A 19110-nucleotide genomic window follows, 5' to 3' on the forward strand; every position below is an offset into this window, starting at 1 on the left:
ATAATCAGGGTAATGATATATAACCTTGACGTACTCCTTTCCCAATTTTGAATCAGTCCATTGTTCCATATCCAGTCCTAACTGTTGCTTCTTGTCTTGCATACAGACTTCTTGGGTATCCCCATCTATTTAAGAATTTTCCACAGTTTATTGTGATCCACACAGTCAAAGGCTTTAGTGTAGTCAATGAAGCAGAAGTAGATTTTTTTAAATCGTCTTGCTTTTTCTGTGATCCAGCAGATATTGGATCTGCTCTGGTTCCTCTGCCTTTTCTAAACCCAGCTTCTACAACAGAAATTCTTGATGCAGGTACTGCTGAAGCCTAGCTTGAATGATTTTGAGCATAATCTTGCTAACATGTGAAATGAGTGCAACTGTAAGGTAATTTGAACATTCTTTGCCATTCATTTCCCTGAGATGAGGTTACTAACAAAGAGAATATCCTGTACCCAGTTTGAATAAAAACAATACACACAACACCTTTCTATATTTACAGAGTGGGCTGCTCTGATCCACAGGGCCCTTGACAGAAGGAATATCTTGTCAGAAACTCTCCTCTTGGAACTTACTTAGGCAGCAGCACTTCTGGAGCAACCAGAAGGAATGGAAAAGTCAAGGAAAGAGAAAATAAAGCTCCAGTCACTGAAGATGGAGTGTCTGAAGGTGCAACTCAGCAGGATACACAATCTTGGCCTGAATTTTAAAAACCAGAGACTAGCCTCTAGATCACATAGTCATCCATCAACAATGTGCCCTGGAATTTTCCTTAACACATTGTGAAATATTTCAGCATATATAATCTGAATTGTCATTAAAGAGTTAATGTCACTTTAAGGGATTCTATGCCATCTGGCGAAATGTGGATGGGCTGATAACAGGCATTTCTGGAGAAGAGCGCTTAGGTTCCTCTTTACACTGTCCTGCCCCAGATTCCTCTGTAGGGCAATCCAAGAATTCCAAGGTCCTTGGCTCTGAGTATCAGAGCTGGAAGTGCTTTGACAGTACCTCTGGAGAGAGAAACAACACCCCTTGCAGGGCTGCCCACAGCCAGAGCCCCATCTGCACTCTGGGTTTGTGTTCAGCTCCCCCACAGCCCTCTCTCACTGTGTCACTCAGAGCACAGTAGTACACAGCTGAGTCTGATGCTTGCACTGCCCGTTTCTGCAAGTGGAAGGAACTGTCACGCTTAACAAGAGTGGCCTGAAAACCTTCATGTTCTACCTTCTTGTCTGCTGTTAAGCCCTTCAGGAGGAGTTGAGGAGCTTTGTTGAGATGCTGGATATACCAGAAAAGATAGGCAGCAAAATCAGCAGTCTGGTAAGTGCAGTTCAGGGTCATGAGAGCCCCCTCTGAGACAGTCACTGGGCCTTCTGTCTGGTTCACTGAGTCACCATTGGTCCCTCCTGGAAGAGAATCACTTTGTTATGGTACAAATGTACAGGAGAGGAGTTTTCACTCAGAAAAGAAAAACACAACTTACCCATAATTATAAGAGACTGAAAAATCATTAACATTTGGAATAAAATTTTACTTACTGAATATTAAGATGATCAGAAGAACTGAGTGAGTGTCAGAACGCATGTTCGCAAAAGAAAACGATCCTTGTGCCCTGGAATACACCAGTCTAACAAATCTAGTCTCCAGCTGGATGTTACAGAAGCTCCTCACTCAGAAACTGAGAGCCCCTTTCTGCACTGCAGCAATATTCTGTCTTGTGGCTACAAAGCAGGCAAGCGAAATCAGCTCCTGAATACAATGAGGAACCGCATCTGAAGGAAGCCCCGCCCTCTGGTGGTGATCGTGAAAATTGCACCACAGTCCGATCTGACCTATTTCTCCTGATAATAGCTTGTGGGGTACATACAGGAGAATGGGACAGGACCCTAAGAAGAGATTCCTAAACATAAGCGTGCTTAGGGAAATATTCTATTATTACTTCCATAATTTTTTTTTTGCATGGTACAGGTATCTCTAGCTTCGCAAGAAACCCGAGTTACAATTTCTAGATGGAATAGAGGTTCCTTCCTTGTGTCTGTCTCCGATTCCCATGGGTCAGAGAAGGATCCCTCTGTATGGAAAGTGCTTCCTCCTCAACCCAAGTCATTTCTCTGAAGTAGTTATATTCATGTTGACTCTGTCAACATGCCGTGGAGAAAATTTTTTGTGAGGCAGGTGTCAAATAATGTGTAGTTAAGTGATAAGGTTATTATCCTGATTTATCATGGAATGACAGATTTGTAAAATACGATAAAAGTAAAATACGTGACTTCTTTTTCACTGATATCAGTAGAGTTGATCTTCCAACTGGAAAACTATTTTTGGACCTTGAACATCAGGTAGCACAGACATAAGGAAAACAGATGAGATGAGCACTAACATGGCCCAGCTTACTTCATGGAGGCAGCTTCCAGGCACCAGTGCATGAGGGATTTACCAAAAATAATGCAGCTGTCTCATTGTGGGATTGAGACAGAATAGGAGAACGGAGATCCTGAAATACCTAACAATTGTGGACCTCTGTACAGGAGAGGAGGAATGTTGACAAAAAGAGAGAGAGAGAGAGAGAGATAAGCGCAGGGCAGGAGTGGGAGGAGGAGTTGCGGCGGGGCGGGTGGGGAGTTGGACCATCCTTGTATGACGGCAACCTTACACCTTTAGCCTCATGAGGGACAGGTGGCCTTACTTCGGTAACCTGGTTCCTGAAACACAATCACTATCATTTCACTTCTTGTCACATAGTTCCTTTAACTCAACTAAGTATTTTTTAGAATGTCAAGTTTAGATGCTTAATATGTTAGCCTGGCACTCTTCTTTCCAGAGGCACATGTATATGGTGTTCATCTGTCTTCTGTTTGTTTTATTAGGGATTCAGGAATATCTATGGAAAGAACTGTTTGCTCAGTGTCTGTCAGCCCATTGGTCTGGTTTCCTGTGCAATTATCTGGGCTAGTGAAGTGAACCCAGAAGAAGATTTAATGCGGTCATTTTGTAGCTTGTTTTCTCAAGGGTTGGGTTTGCCTTATGCAAAGTAAGACTGTATTATGGTGAGAAGTCAAAACATTGTTCTTTGCTGACATACACCCTTCTAAGGCGTGGCAACGCTGCGGCTGCAGGCAGCTGGGAGGTGGCCTGACACGGGCTCTCAGGCAGTGCTGTCAACCCAGGAACAATGCTGTGACTTTTAGTTGAACCAAGTCGGATTTGTTTATTTTGTTATTTCCAATATTCTAGGAGGTGGGTCAAAGAGGATCGTGCTGTGATGTATGTCAAAGAGTGTACTGCCTATGTTTTCCTCTAAGAGTTTCATGGATTCTGGCCTTCATTTAAGTTGTTAATCCATTTTGAGTTTATTTTCTGTATGGAGTTGGGAAGGGTTCTAGTGTCATCCTTTTACCTGTAGCTTCCAATGACCTTCCAATTAAAAATAAATGTTTCTAAATGGCAATGACCAAGTCAGTTGAACACAAGAGCAATCTTCTTCAAAAGATACCTGCTAATGGACATAGAATTTCTCAACAGTCAAAATGACTTGTTTTTCTAAAATTAGGGTATTTTTTTAATGCATGACTGTTTGCTGAGCTGTTCTGTTTTGTTTTTGTTTTTGGCTGTGCCAGGTCTTAATTTCGGCTTGTGAGATCTAGTTCCCTGATCAAGATCAAACTCAGGCCCCCGGCATTGGGAGCGCAGAGTCCTATTCCCCTGGACCAAAGTTCCCCCTAAAATTAGGGTCTTGAGTCAAGTGATCATGCTGGCAGGACTCTTGCTCAGTGGATCACCGAGGTTCTCTTAAACTGTTGTGCAGGCTCAGGAATCCCTAGGCTCCAGCATTCATTCTGGAAACTTACAGAGTTGTCTACAACATGGAAACCTAAACCAGATATGATTCCTATCTTAAACTGCTTTCAGTTGCCTGAGGAGCAGGTTAAGGAAAAAAAAAAAAATCCTCTGACCTGTCTGTACTCCTACTAGCCTGGACCCAGAGATGTGGAATGAGGGATCAGACTGGAAGCTGACACAGTTACATCCAGGGGAATAAAACCTGCTTGGATACTTTGCTTTCACTGTTCAGGTTTAGTTTTGTTTTTTCATCTCCCTCTCCCTTCCTATGCCCTGTTTATCAAGATGTTGAAGCCCCAGTGCTCAGGTGTCCAACACCCAGTGTGCAGGACTCTAGGTTGTTTGAAGGAAAACTGTGTTTACCTTCAGGTGGGTGTTCAGACATCCCTCCTGTTAAATAAAGATGGGGATTACATCCTCCAGGAATATTAAAACCATTATAACTATTAAATTCTGCATTTTTATAGTTGTGCCTATAAATTTTTAAATGACAATGATTCAGTGTTTATGCCACATCTCCTAGACTGCCCAGAAATAAAACATATACCTCTTTTCTCCTTCTGTGTCCCCCCACTGTCCTTACAGAACATCTGGTCCTGAAGTTGCAGACAGGAGTTCAGCCTGCAGAGATGCAGAGGGTAAACTCTGTGCAATGGGCCCAATTGTAGCAGAGATGCAGAGCACTAACCCAACTGGCTCCACATTCCTGCTCAGGAGCAGAGGAGTGGGGAGACGTTCCTGCTTTGGGAGGGGTGATACTTTCTCCAAGTTTTGGAACAGGTGAAAAACTCAGTCCACTCCAATGGCAGTCTGCCTTCAAACTGGATACAGGATGAGAATATCCTCTTTCCCAGTAATCACATCATCTCAGGGAAAATTAACTCATCAATCGTTTCAGATATATTGAAAAACCCTTCAGTTCAGTTTAGTTGCTCAGTCATGTCCAACTCTTTGCGACCCCATGAATCGCAGCACACCAGGCCTCCCTGTCCATTACCATCTCCTGGAGTTCACTCAAACTCACATCCATCGAGTCAGTGATGCCATCCAGCCATCTCATCCTCCGTCGTCCCCTTCTCCTCCTGCCCCCAATCCCTCCCAGCATCAGAGTCTTTTCCAGTGAGTCAACTCTTCGCGTGAGTTGGCCAAAGAATGGAGTTTCAGCTTTAGCATCATTCCTTCCAAAGAAATCCCAGGGCTGATCTCCCTCAGAATGGACTGGTTGGATCTCTTTGCAGTCCAAGAAACTCTCAAGAGTCTTCTCCAACACCACAGTTCAAAAGCATCAATTCTTCGGTGCTCAGCTTTCTTCACAGTCCAACTCTCACATCCATACATGACCACAGGAAAAACCATAGCCTTGACTAGACGAACCTTTGTTGGCAAAGTAATGTTTCTGCTTTTGAATATGCTACCTAGGTTGGTCATAACTTTCCTTCCAAGGAGTAAGCATCTTTTAATTTCATGGCTGCAGTCACCATCAGCAGTGATTTTGGAGCCCCCCAAAAATAAAGTCTGACACTGTTTCCCCATCTATTTCCCATGAAGTGATGGGACTGGATGCCATGATCTTCGTTTTCTGAATGTTGAGCTTTAAGCCAACTTTTTCACTCTCCACTTTCACCTTCATCAAGAGGCTTTTGAGTTCCTCTTCACTTTCTGCCATAAGGGTGGTGTCATCTGCATATCTGAGGTTATTGATATTTCTCCAGGCAATCTTGATTCCAGCTTGTGCTTCTTCCAGTCCAGCGTTTCTCATGATGTACTCTGCATATAAGTTAAATAAGCAGGGTGACAATATACAGCCTTGACGTACTCCTTTTCCTATTTGAAAGCAGTCTGTTGTTCCATGTCCAGTTCTAACTGTTGCTTCCTGACCTGCATACAAATTTCTCAAGAGGCAAATCAGGTGGTCTGGTATTCCCATCTCTTTCAGAATTTCCCACAGTTTATTCTGATCCACACAGTCAAAGGCTTATATACTCTTAAAATAATAATAGGAAAAAATCTCTCCTTAACTTACACAGAGATTTTGTATCTCACAAGTTATCCAATAGCAGTGTATTTTTTTTTAGGTGAAAAATGCCATTTCTTCATTATCTTTTATCTTGACATGTGGAACTTTGCTGAATGTTTATTAACTGTGTGCAAGGCTGAAACCAAATCAGTTTGAAGGCTGCAGTGAATATTGATCATGTCTTAGAGTGGTCTTTCATTGATCTGTCAACAAATATGGGAAAATACACCTCAGTTATATAGGCAGGGGAATTAAAGTGGCCCTGCCTGGCGCTGAGAAGAGCACTTTATGTTGAGCATAAGTCACCTGCTCTTCTCTGTCAGGACCGGGGGCTTGTCCGGAGGGGCTGCTGAGAATGGGAACACTGACCACAGGGCTACCAAACCCTGTAGGTGGCATTTCTAGCAGCGCCAACATGGCCCTGGCTTTTCACTGAGCTTTGGTTCCTTTCTTGAAAAATAAGGAGAAACTGTGTTGTTATAAAAAAAAAAATGACATGAATGAAAATCTGATGTAGGTACTGGAACAAACTCTGCCTTTTATATTAATAATGGTCATCAGTGAGTGATCCTTACTGTATCAAGATGCCATAATATGTACCTGTGCTTAAAATATTATTTCTATAAAACACACAGGCAGGTGTGTTTCTATATAATTTAATTTTATAATGATTTTAAACAGATAGAGATATATAGATGATTTTGATTCTTAAGTCCATGAAGTAGATTCTATTACTGCCATTTTACATATGAAGAAACTGATGCACAGAGAGGCTAAGGAGTACCTCAAAAATCATGCTGTGATGCAGATGACAGGGTTTGAATTCAGCTAATTTCAATTTATCATTTTATTAAGGATGATATCAAATGTCTTTCTGCCTACTATCTTGTACTGGATGCCACTACAGCCCCCTGGAACAAGAGCTCCATAAAAGCAGACATCACATCTGTCTTGCCAACTAATGTTTCCCCAATGCTTGCCAGAAGACTAAGAATTAATGCATAAACTATACTAAATTTCTTACACTGGGATCCATGCTGTGATGATAAAAATCACAGGGAAAAAAACAGGTATATTTCCATGAGATGTTAATTCTGATTTGTTTGCTTTGTGGATCAGCTTCTATATTAGGATAATAATTTAAAATTTTATTTTTGGGCTATTCATGTTGTGAATGGTAAATCTGCATAGATTTTACACATAAAATGAGTCTATATCAAAGGCATTATGCAATCAAACACGACTTTTGACCTCTACCCCAGAGGATGTTGTGCTCTTAGATATTTTTATAGAGAAGCTAGAAATCCAGTTTTCAATGTGATGTCTGATTTTTAAATAATAACCATAACCACTAGCTTCATATACACAGTCCAAGGTTGCAGCCTCCTTCTCCACCACAGAAATTGCAGACTGGACTTGAGTTACCTTCTGGGTCATGCTGGATCCTGCAGGAAAGAGCCTTTACTTACAACCATGATGGTATAGGGGATGAAGTGGCTTAGGATCTAATGCCCTGATTCCATTGCCCATTACCCCTCCCTTTCAAGATGCATCAGGTAACAATGCTCTGCCCTCCCCACAACCTTGGCACTGAGAGAGGGGCATGAGTCCTGTGTGTGGCCACCCTCACCAAGACAGACAAGGCTCTGCCTCCCCTCAGCGCACTGGCAACCAGCATATGGGCAGCTCCTCCCTACAGTGACGCGGCCTCTGCTCCATTTCAGATCCAGATCTGAATTCTGCACCCTGTGCTCAAGAGGTCCAGGAAGAGCTCCTGGGCTGTGTGATGCTTCTGCTGCACGCAGGAAACTGAGTCAGCAGTTGGAGGGCCGTTTGTCTGTGTCGTGTCACACGCTTCCTTCATAGGAGGGAAATGCTAGACTTCTGCACATCAGTTTGTTGAATCAGAACACTATCAGACTAGAAATAAACAGTGGTAAACCGGAATCATGTTCAGTTCATTCTCCTTTGCATCAGAGAATCAAAAGTAACACTGGGGTTTCAACTCTAACAGAAAGGCAGAGTTTTTCGCTTCAATCTTTGTTCCCGCCTCCTATGGAATCTGGTAAAATTTACCTGCGAAATATTTTGTTGTCTATGAACGATTTCATATCTTGCCCTTGCGTCACAAAATCTGTCAAGTGTGTGCCGTGTTAAATAGCAGCAGGGGGAGAAATACATGTATATGTGATCACAATTTACATGTGTGTATCTGTGTAAACAAAAGTAAATTCAGAAAATTTTAGCCAGTGCCTAAATATAAGAACTCCTGTTAAAACTCAATACATGTATTTCTGAATCACCCCCAGCTCTTCCAAACCACACCCATTAATTGTGGTGGAAATTGGGATAGGGAAAACCCTAAAAATACACAAATCTGAAGCCAAAGCATTATCAAAAGCAATAGAAATCCTGTTAGAAATGCCAGCAGAGTTCAATCTCCATTGACGTCTGTTCCCTGCATCACACTCTTTGCCATCTTAAATATTGGGAGTTGTGTCTCACTGCTCTAGACATAGGTCCATGAGAACATGTAGGACCAAGGTCATCAAAATTTTAAGCGTTATTGTTCTTCATAAGGACTTTCCCTGGTGGCTCAGCTGGTAAAGAACCCACCTGCAATGTGGAAGACCTGGGTTTGATCCCTGGGTTGAGAAGGTCTCCTGGAGAAGGGAATGACTACCCACTCCAGTATTCTGACCTGGAGAATTCTTGATAAATCAATTTGCTTAATGCTAGAGAGGAAGATGGACCAGCATTCTTTTAACCCTCCCTCTCAGCTTCATCAGGTAGCTTTCAATTGAAAACCCTAGAAATTCTTGAAGCCACTAAAGCAAACACTAGATTTTAGGCTTTTTTTATTGAGAGAAAATTGCCTTTGAATGTTTCTGCTTTGGCACAAATTACTAATGTGCTTAGAAAAGTCAATGAAACCTCCTCATCATACCCGTATTTGATGCTGTTTAGTCACTAAGTTGTGTCCAACTCTTTGCAACCCCATGAACTGTAACCCACCAGGCTCCTCTGTCCATGGGATTTCCAAGGCAAGAATACTGGGGTGGGTTGCTATATCCTTCTCCAGGGGATCTGCTCGACCCAGGGATTGAACTCATCCTGAAGAAGGTCTTCTGCATTGGCAGGCAGATTCTTTACCCCTGAGTGCCCAGGGAAGCCCAGACCCATTTTTACTAATTGTCTAAAAAAAGGATTTGCTTTAATAAGATATACAGTGTAGCAGAACAGAAAATGCTGTGTCTTACAGTCCCAACGAGAAGACATATTTGCCACATGAAGGGGGTTTTTTAATTTGAAAAATATAGTCCTCATTGCCATGGCAAAGACCTGTAATGTATATCCTCTTTAATATGGCTTCTGAGGCTCAGCTATAAGCCCTGGAATAGGCAGGTTATTCAATCACAGAGAATCTGAGCAACTTTATGTTCCAAGTCATAAAAGATGATGACTGCAATTTTTTGGCTTCAGTGTTCAGGAACATATACAGACTCCTGCAATTGCCCATTGAGTAAAGTACAGTTTTCATTACTGCATTAACTTATTTTTCATCAAATGAAAATTTCAAAAAGTATAAAATTCTAAGAAGGAAATGGTATCTAACAAAAAAGAAACAGATTTCATGATGCTTCTATCAATTAGCTTTTAAGAATATTAGTCATGCATCAGAATGATTGACGTCCTACCCAAGCTCTGCTCCTAACTGATTATGTAACCTTGATTAAGCTACTAAACATCTCTACACCTCAATTTTGTCATTTGTAAACTGGAATTTTCCTAGTATCTACCTGAGAGGTGGAGAGGGATTTAAAAGCTTAGCCCATTGCCCATAAATCTGTCAATGTCACATATTGGGGACAAACAGAGCTCAGTTAGTGAATAAAATGATTTGTGAAAGAAATATTTATTTTAAGACACGTGTGGTGTCTTAAAGCAATGCAATCCTAAAGCAGGAGACTCGGTCATGTATACTATATTCTCAACACTTATTCATGTGACTGACACATATGACTACATGCTCAAAAAGTTGTCCTGAATGAATGCAGGTATAGCTTGGAATGATTATATCTCATGTAAGCATTAAATCATAATTTTAAAGAGCATTTTCTCTTGTACTTACTCATTTTATATCCATAAGGAAATGTTGGTGCCAAATAAAGCAAAATGAAATGAAACAAATATGAAAACACAAAAAGTCAAACCTCTAACTCAAAGTACATTCATTTAGAGCAATAGAGCTCCTGCACATGAGTGTTCATACCAGCATTATTTATAAGAGCTAAAAAGTGGAAATAGCCAAAATGTTTCCAAAACAATCATTCTTCAAGTGAAGAATGGATAAGGAGAATAGGTGGTATCACAGAGCAGCCTATTAAGTGACCATAAGGAGTAGTGAAGAACTAATATGGAGACACGCCATGGAGAGATTCCACTAGGTGAAAGAAGACAGGTACAAACAGTCATATGCGATCTGATTCTATCTCTAGGAAATGCCCAGAACCATCAAATCCATAGAGACAGAGAACAGAGGAATGGATGCCAGTGTCTGGGGGAAACCGGGAACCGGAGTGACTGCTAATGGGTACAAACTTTCTTCCTGGGGTGGTGTTCTGGAATCAGATAGTACTGATGACTGCTCAACTCTGTGAACATGCTAAAAACCACTCAATTGTACAGTTAAAAGCGTGAAGTTGATGATATGTGAATTATCTTTTTAAAGCTGTTATTCAAAAAGTGAAAGAGCTGAAAATACTCATATTGATTACAGATCAAGTGCTGGAACAGAAAGAGTCCTGGGGAGTTCTAACCTGCCAATATCAGGACAAAATAAGATGGTTATAATGCTTTGATCTTAAAGAGGAGGGTAAAATTTATGAAGAGGGTTTCAGTTCAGTTCAGTCGCTTAGTCATGTCCGACTCTTTGTGACCCCATGAATTGCAGCACACCAGGCCTCCCTATCCATCACCAATTCCCAGAGTTCACTCAGACTCACATCCATAGAGTCAGTGATGCCATCCAGCCATCTCATCCTCTGTTGGTCCCTTCTCCTCCTGCCCCCAATCCTTCCCAGCATCAGACTCTTTTCCAATGAGTCAACTCTTCGCATGAGGTGGCCAAAGTACTGGAGTTTCAGCTTTAGCATCAGTCCTTCCAAAGAAATCCCAGGGCTGATCTACTTCAGAATGGACTGGTTGGATCTCCTTGCAGTCCAAGGGACTCTCAAGAGTCTTCTCCAACACCACAGTTCAAAAGCATCAATTCTTCAGCACTCAACCTTCTTCACAGTCCAACTCTCACATCCATTCATGACCACAGGAAAAACCATAGCCTTGACTGGACAGACCTTTGTTGGCAAAGTAATATCTCTGCTTTTAAATATGCTATCTAGGTTGGTCATAACTTTTCTTCCAAGGAGTAAGCATCTTTAAATTCATGGCTGCAGTCACCATCTGCAGTGATTTTGGAGCCCAAAAAATAGAGTCTGACACTGATTCCCCATCTATTTCCCATGAGGTGATGGGACCAGATGCTATGGTCTTCGTTTTCTGAATGTTGAGTTTTAAACCAACTTTTTCACTCTCCTCTTTCACCTTCATCAAGAGGCTTTTTAGTTCCTCTTCACTTTCTGCCATAAGGATGGTGTCATCTACCATGAAGCAAATTCAGCTTATATTTCAGGATCCCATAGTGTCCTGAGCCCAAGAAACTTGATTCTGCAATTGCATTTTCTTTTTCTTAAGAAGAGCCTCTGAAATCACAGAAGGCTCAGGCTCTGCAAAACCTTCATCTGTACCTGTCAGTACCACAGAATCATCCAAGAGGGATAAAGGACGGTGAGGTTCAGAAACCTCCAGAATGCCAGGATGAATTTCTCTCGGTGAGTTTCATTCATTGCAAGTTACAGTGAGAGGCACACATTTCTCTGTTTTCTGCTCCTCTGATGTGGGAACATTGTGAATATGTCAAGAATTTAGAATCCCTCTTTTCACTAACGGACTGAGTGTTTGCTTGGTCACTGAATTTGACACACTTCAAAAGGATCAGAGGACAATCTCTTTAACAAGTGGTGCTGGGAACTCTGGTCAACCACTTGTAAAAGAATGAAACTAGAACACTTTCTAACACCATACACAAAAATAAACTCAAAATGGATTAAAGATCTAAACATAAGACCAGAAACTATAAAACTCCTAGAGGAGAACATAGGCAAAACACTCTCTGACATACATCACAGCAGGATCCTCTATGACCCACCTCCCAGAATATTGGAAATAAAAGCAAAAATAAACAAATGGGACCTAATTAACCTTAAAAGCTTCTGCACATCAAAGGAAACTATTAGCAAGGTGAAAAGACAGCCTTCAGAATGGGAGAAGATAATAGCAAATGAAGCAACTGACAAACAACTAATCTCGAGGATATACAAGCAACTCCTACAGCTCAACTCCAGAAAAATAAATGACCCAATCAAAAGATGGGCCAAAGAACTAAATAGACATTTCTCCAAAGAAGACATACAGATAGCTAACAAACACATGAAAAGATGCTCAACATCACTCATTATCAGAGAAATGCAAGTCAAAACCACTATGAGGTACCATTTCACACCAGTCAGAATGGCTGCGATCCAAAAGTCTACAAGTAATAAATGCTGGAGAGGGTGTGGAGAAAAGGGAACCCTCTTACACTGTTGGTGGGAATGAAAACTAGTACAGCCACTATGGAGAACAGTGTGGAGATTCCTTAAAAAACTGGAAATAGAACTGCCTTATGATCCAGCAATCCCACTGCTGGGCATACACACTGAGGAAACCAGAAGGGAAAGAGACACGAGTACCCCAATGTTCATCGCAGCACTGTTTATAATAGCCAGGACATGGAAGCAACCTAGATGTCCATCAGCAGATGAATGGATAAGAAAGCTGTGGTACATATACACAATGGAGTATTATTCAGCCATTAAAAAGAATACATTTGAATCAGTTGTAATGAGGTGGATGAAACTGGAGCCTATTATACAGAGTGAAGTAAGCCAGAAAGAAAAACACCAATACAGTATACTAATGCATATATATGGAATTTAGAAAGATGGTAACAATAACCCTGTGTACGAGACAGCAAAAGAGACACTGATGTATAGAACAGTCTTATGGACTCTGTGGGAGAGGGAGAGGGTGGGAAGATTTGGGAGAATGGCATTGAAACATGTAAAATATCATGTATGAAATGAGTTGCCAGTCCAGGTTCGATGCACGATACTGGATGCTTGGGGCTGGTGCACTGGGACGACCCAGAGGGATGGAATGGGGAAGGAGGAGGGAGGAGGGTTCAGGATGGGGAACACATGTATACCTGTGGCGGATTCATTTTGATATTTGGCAAATCTAATACAGTTATGTAAAGTTTAAAAATAAAATAAAATTAAAAAAAAATATAAATTTAAAAAAAAAAAAAAAAAAGGATCAGAGGCCTCAGTACAGTGATAAAGATAATATGTCAGGTTACATGGTCATGTTTATGTCCAGAATTTCTCACAGCACAGATCCTCAAGACCAGAGCCGCGATCATGACCTCGCCTTCTGTAAAGAGCTGCCATGATGACAAGACGAGGGTGGAGCTGTGTCACCAACATAGAAGCAAGACACCTCATGCGCAAAAGGTTCACTGACTAGACTGCTCTGACCCCCAGGGTCCTTGACAGAAGGAATATCTTCTCAGGAAACCATCTTCATGGGACTCACAGCAGCAGCATTTCTTGAGCAACCATAAGAATTGGAAAAGTCAAGGGAAGAGAGTGTAAAGGTCCCAGTCACTAAAGATGGACTGTCTGCAAGTGAAACTCAGCAAGACACAAAATTGTGGTATGAATTATAGAAATCAGATAGGAACTTCAAGGTCATACGTTCATCCATGAACGAGGTGCCCTGGGAGTTTTCATCAACAGGTTGTAACATATTTCAGCATATATCAACTGAACTGTCATTGAACAGAGTTAATGTCACTTCCAGGAATTCTATGCCATCTGGAGAAATGTGACTGGGCTAAAAACAGGCATTTCTGGAGAAGGCCTTTTAGATTCCTCTCTTCACTGTCCCTCCCAGATTCCTCTCTGTAGACCAATCCAAGAATTGCAGGATTCTTGGCACTGAGCTTCAGAGCTGGAAGTACTTTGAAAATGTCTCTGGCATAAAACAGGGGCCTCTCCGGTGGCTCAGTGGTAAAGAATCTGCCTACCAAACATGAGACACAGGTACCATTCCTGGGTCAGGATAATTCCAAAGGGAAAGAAATGGCAACTCACTCCAGTCTTCTTGCCCGGGAAATCCCATGGACAGCAGAGCCCACTACAGTCATAGGGTCGCAAAAGAGTCAGACATGACTTAGTACATAAACAACAACACAGCTAGCATAAAACACTGAAGACAGAAACAACAACCCCCCTGCAGGGCTGCCCACAGCCAGAGCCCCATCTGCACTCCGGGTTTGTGTTCAGCTCCCCCGCAGCCCTCTCTCACTGTGTCACGCAGAGCACAGTGGTACACAGCAGAGTCTGATGCTTGCACTGCCCGTTTCTGCAGGTGGAAGGAGCTGTCACGCTTAACAAGAGTGGCCTGAAAACCTTTACTCTTTGGGTTCTGGTCTGACATCGAGCCCTTCAGGAGGAGTTGAGGAGCTTTGTTGAGATGCTGGATATACCAGAAAAGATAAGGAGCCAAATCAGTAGTCTGGTAAGTGCAGTTCAGGGTCATGAGAGCCCCCTCTGAGACAGTCACTGGGCCTTCTGTCTGGTTCACTGAGTCACCATTGGTTCCTCCTGGAAGAGAATCACTTTGTTATCATAGAAATGTACAAGAGGAGAGTTTTCAGCCAGAGAAGAAAAATAAAACTTATCTATAATCATCAGATCAGATCATATCAGTCGCTCAGTTGTGTCCGATTCTTCCCGACCCCATGAATCGCAGCACATAGGAAAATGAAAAATCATTAACATTTAGGATAAAATGTTACTTACTGAATATTAAGATGATCAGAAGAACTGAGTGAATGGCAGAATGCATGTTCGCAAAAGAAAACGATCCTTGTTCCCGGGAATACACCAGTCTAACAAATCTAGTCTCCATCTGGATGTTACAGAAGCTCCTCACTCAGAAACTGAGAGCCCCTTTCTGTACTCCAGCAATATCCTGTCTTGTGGCTACAAAGCAGGCAAGTGAAACCAGCTCCTGAATACAATGAGGAACCACATCTGAAGGAAGCCCCGCCCTCTGGTGGTGATAGTGAAAATTGCACCACAGTGGGGTCTGACCGATTTCTCCTGCTAATAGCTTGTGGGGTACATACAGGAGAAGGGGACAGGACCCTAAGAAGAGAGTCCTAAACATAAGCGTGCTTAGGGAAATATTCTATTATTACTTACATAATTTTTTCCACCCTGTTAAATGAGGATGGGGACTACATCCTCCAGGACCATTAAAACCATTTTACTATTAAACTCTGTATTTTGATTGCTGTGTTTATAAATTATGAGATGAAAAATAATCAGTGTCTAGGCCACATCTCCCTGACTGCCTTGCAGTAAAACATATCTCTTTTCACACCTTCTGTGTCCCCCACTGTCCTTCCAGAAAGTCTGGTCCCCAAAGGCGCGGACAGGAGTTCAGCCTTCAGAGATGCAGAGGGGATGCTCTGTGCAACGGGCATGATTGTTGCAGAGATGCAGAGCCCCAGTGGCTCCACATTCCTGCTCATGAGCAGAGGAGTGGGGAGATGTTCCTGCCTTGGGAGTGGGTGATACTTTCTCCTAGTTTCTTGGAGCAGGTGAAAAACTCATTCCACTCCAAAGATAGCTTATTGTAAGAGTACATAAACGCTTTTTCCATATATCAGAAATATGACTGACTGATGAAGAAATTTCCCCTGAGGTGACGTTATTATTGGCAAAGAGAATATCCTGTACCCTGTTTGAATACAAACAATACACATCATGCCTGCAATATTTACCAGCTGGACTGCTCTGACCCACAGGGCCATTGACAGAAGGATTATCTTGTCAGAAAACTCTCCTCCTGGAACTTACCTAGGTAGCAGCATTGCTGTAGCAGCCATAGGGATAGAAAAGTCAAGGGAAGAGAGAATAAAGCTCCTAGTCACTGAAGATGGAGTGTCTGCAGGTGTATCTCAGAAAGACATACAATCCTAGTCTGAATTATTAAAACCAGAGACTACCTTTCAGATCACACAGTCATCCATTAACAATGTTCCCGGGAGTTTTCATTAACAGGTTGTGAAATATTTCGGCATATATCAACTGAATTGTCACTGAAGAGTTAATGACACTTCAAGGGATTCTGTGTCTTTAGGGGGAATGTGAATGGGCTGAAAACAGGCATTTGTGGAGAAAAGCGCTTAGGTTCCTCTTTACACTGTCCTGCCCCAGATTCCTCTCTGTAGGGCAATCCAAGAATTCCAAGATTCTTAGCTCTGAGCTTCAGAGCTGAAAGTACTTTGACGATGCCTCTAGCACAGAACTCTGGAGAGCTGCCCACAGCCTCATCCCATCTGTGCCCTCGGGTTTGTGTTCAGCTCCCCCTGCGGCCTCTCTCACTGTGTCACTCAGAGCGCAGTAGTACACAGCTGAGTCTGATGTTTGCACGGAGGATTTCTGCAGGTGGAAGGAGCTGTCACTCGAGATATGAGTGGCTCCAAAACCTCTGCTGGTCACCTTCTGGTTTCCTAATGAACTTTTCAGGAGCAGCTCAAGCTCTTTGTTTTGGTACTGGACATACCAGAGAAGAAAATCTGAATAGCTGGACTGGTAAGTACACTTCAGAGTCAGAGATGCCTTCTCGGGGAGGGTAACAACGCCTTCTGTTTGGGTCACCAAGTCTCCACTGGTGCCTCCTTAAAAACAAAACAAAACAAAACCACATACACACACACACACAGTAAGGCTTTGTCAAGTTGGCTAAGGAAGAGGGACCATCTCCCGCTTGATAGAGGTTACATGACATCCTAAAACCAAGGAATAGAACATCTTAGAAATTTTAAATAAATGTTACTCACGCATTGTCAACAAGATCACAAGTCCTAAGCACAAGGCAGACAGCATGGCTGGCTCAGAAGTGGGAGGCTGAGTCTGGGGAGACACGAAAGTTCCTCTAGTTTCTTGATCTTTTGTTGAAATCTTCAATAAAATCTTGGTTCATGTGTTATGCAAGACAAACTCCCCTACAAGATCATGCTGTAGGCTGAGCAAGAGAGAAAGATTCTCAGAAATGAAAGATGAATTTATATCAAACCACCAACGGAAGGGAGCAGCGCCCTCTGTCGTTCTCCCTCTGTTCCTGCAGTCTGCTGTACATCTTTTTGGTTTTTACCCTGAAAAGGAGCTCAAGCTGTAGACATAGAAGGGAAATAGGTATCTGGGATGAGCGTAGGGCTCAAGGACGGAAGCAGCAAATAATTTCTGCAGACTTCGCAATGGTGTCCGAGGCTGAGACAGATGGTAATTCCTCTGTCTTTAAGATGCAGAGAAATACAGTTCCCTTAAGGCTTTCCAGGCCCAGCATCTATTGTCTGATCACATTGAACAATAAGCTCATTTAGGCAACCTAAGTTCTAGTGTGAGTGTGAAAAAAGACTTAACTGAGATCTCTTCTTGTCATCTCCTTCACTGGTCCCCTAGAATCAGGGGATGAACTGTCTCTGCTTAGAATGTTCTTCCTTTCTGCCCAGAATCTTTGCCTAGGCAATTTCTTATTCCTTTTTTAAGAACCGATTTACTCCTTATGAAAGTGCTGATCCAGTCCTTCAGGCTGAGTTAGGACCCACCTCTCTTCCCACCGTACCTTGTACGCACATCTATCACTGTCATTTCTACACCATATTGAAATCATTAGTGTGCTGTTTTTCAAACTAGGTTTGATACACCTGAGATCAGGAACTTCATCTTATTAATCTCAGTGGCCAACTTCTCAAAATACACAGAACACTAGTTTAGAGCAAATGGCTTAAAAATATTTGAAAAATGAATGAATAAGTGAATGAGGAATCATGTCCAGGTGTACAATGATCTGTTTAAGAAGTATGGTCTCTACGAGAAATAGTTCTCAGGCCCGCGGGATGGTGAGCTTCTTCCAGAGGCAAGTCTAGGGTCTGAACACAGGGACATTAGGTATTTCTCAAAACTAAGGCACAGTTCTTCATATAAGAGACCACTCTCATACTGACTATTTTAAAAATATTATAGCACCTTTATTCATACAAAACTCAGGTTAAGTATAAACGTCTTCTGTTCACAGTTCTTAATCACCAAAGTGAAAGTCGCTTAGTCCTGTCCGACTCTTTGCAAGCCCATGAACTATATGGGCTCTCTAGGCCAGGATACTGGGGTGGGTAGCCTTTCCCTTCTCCAGGGATTTTCCCAACCCATGGGTCAAACCCAGATCTCCCGCATCACAGACAGATTCTTTATTAGTTGAGCCACAAGCAAAGCTCTAGAATATGGAGTGGTAACCTATCCCTTCTCCAGCAGGTCTTCCCGATCTAGAAATCGAACCAGAGTCTCCTGCATTGCAGGTGGATTCTTTACCAACTGAGCTATCAGGGAAGCCCTTGCACATAAAATACAAATTTAATAAAATTCATATTAAAACATTAATGTGAGAAGTGACATTTTACTGAAACTAAAGAGGTGGTGAAATCTCATTAGAAGAAAACTATAGATTGTGTCATTCAATAATTCACTTGATTTAAGATGATTTGGAGCTTACTGCACTATTGTCTGCTGCTGCTGCCAAGTCGCTTCAGTCGTGTCCGACTCTGTGCGACCCCATAGATGGCAGCCCACCATGCTCCCCCCTTCCCTGGGATTCTCCAGGCAAGAACACTGGAGTGGGTTGCCATTGCCTTCTCCACACTATTGTCTGAATTACTGTAATTAGTGATTTCCAGTATTTTTACTTCTATTCAAAAATATCTACTTAAATCAGCATTATATAACTCTATTATTGAACAAAGCATCAAAAAATCAGCACTGAAAAAAATATTGTGCATTTACTGCTACTCTTTTTTCTATTGAATTGCATGTTGATACATTCAAACTTTTTAAATGTTTAAAAAATATTCTTAAAACTTTTATCCATTTAAAGACCTATGATGCTTTTATTTGTAAAGTGTTATTATTCCATTTGCCTTTAATTAGAAGACGGGGAGTATTCTAAATTGGCCCAACAGATGATTA

At 42.0% G+C, this 19110-nt stretch overlaps 3 gene segments (V, D, J or C); all 3 read right to left on the reverse strand.

Moving 5' to 3' along the window:
• Positions 1 to 978: 978 nt before the first annotated feature.
• Positions 979 to 1581, reverse strand: LOC129622031 (T cell receptor alpha variable 18-like). The segment is given in 2 exon segments: positions 979 to 1403; positions 1536 to 1581. Coding segments are annotated over 2 exon segments (471 nt in total).
• A 12667-nt stretch (positions 1582 to 14248) lies between these two features.
• Positions 14249 to 15039, reverse strand: LOC129620474 (T cell receptor alpha variable 18-like). The segment is given in 2 exon segments: positions 14249 to 14682; positions 14881 to 15039. Coding segments are annotated over 2 exon segments (543 nt in total).
• Positions 15040 to 16356: 1317 nt separating this feature from the next.
• On the reverse strand, positions 16357 to 16977 carry LOC129622032 (T cell receptor alpha variable 18-like). The segment is given in 2 exon segments: positions 16357 to 16769; positions 16932 to 16977. Coding segments are annotated over 2 exon segments (459 nt in total).
• Positions 16978 to 19110: the final 2133 nt, after the last annotated feature.

This window comes from Bubalus kerabau, chromosome 10 (assembly GCF_029407905.1).
Source record: "Bubalus kerabau isolate K-KA32 ecotype Philippines breed swamp buffalo chromosome 10, PCC_UOA_SB_1v2, whole genome shotgun sequence".
NCBI classification, from domain to species: Eukaryota; Metazoa; Chordata; class Mammalia; order Artiodactyla; family Bovidae; genus Bubalus; species Bubalus kerabau.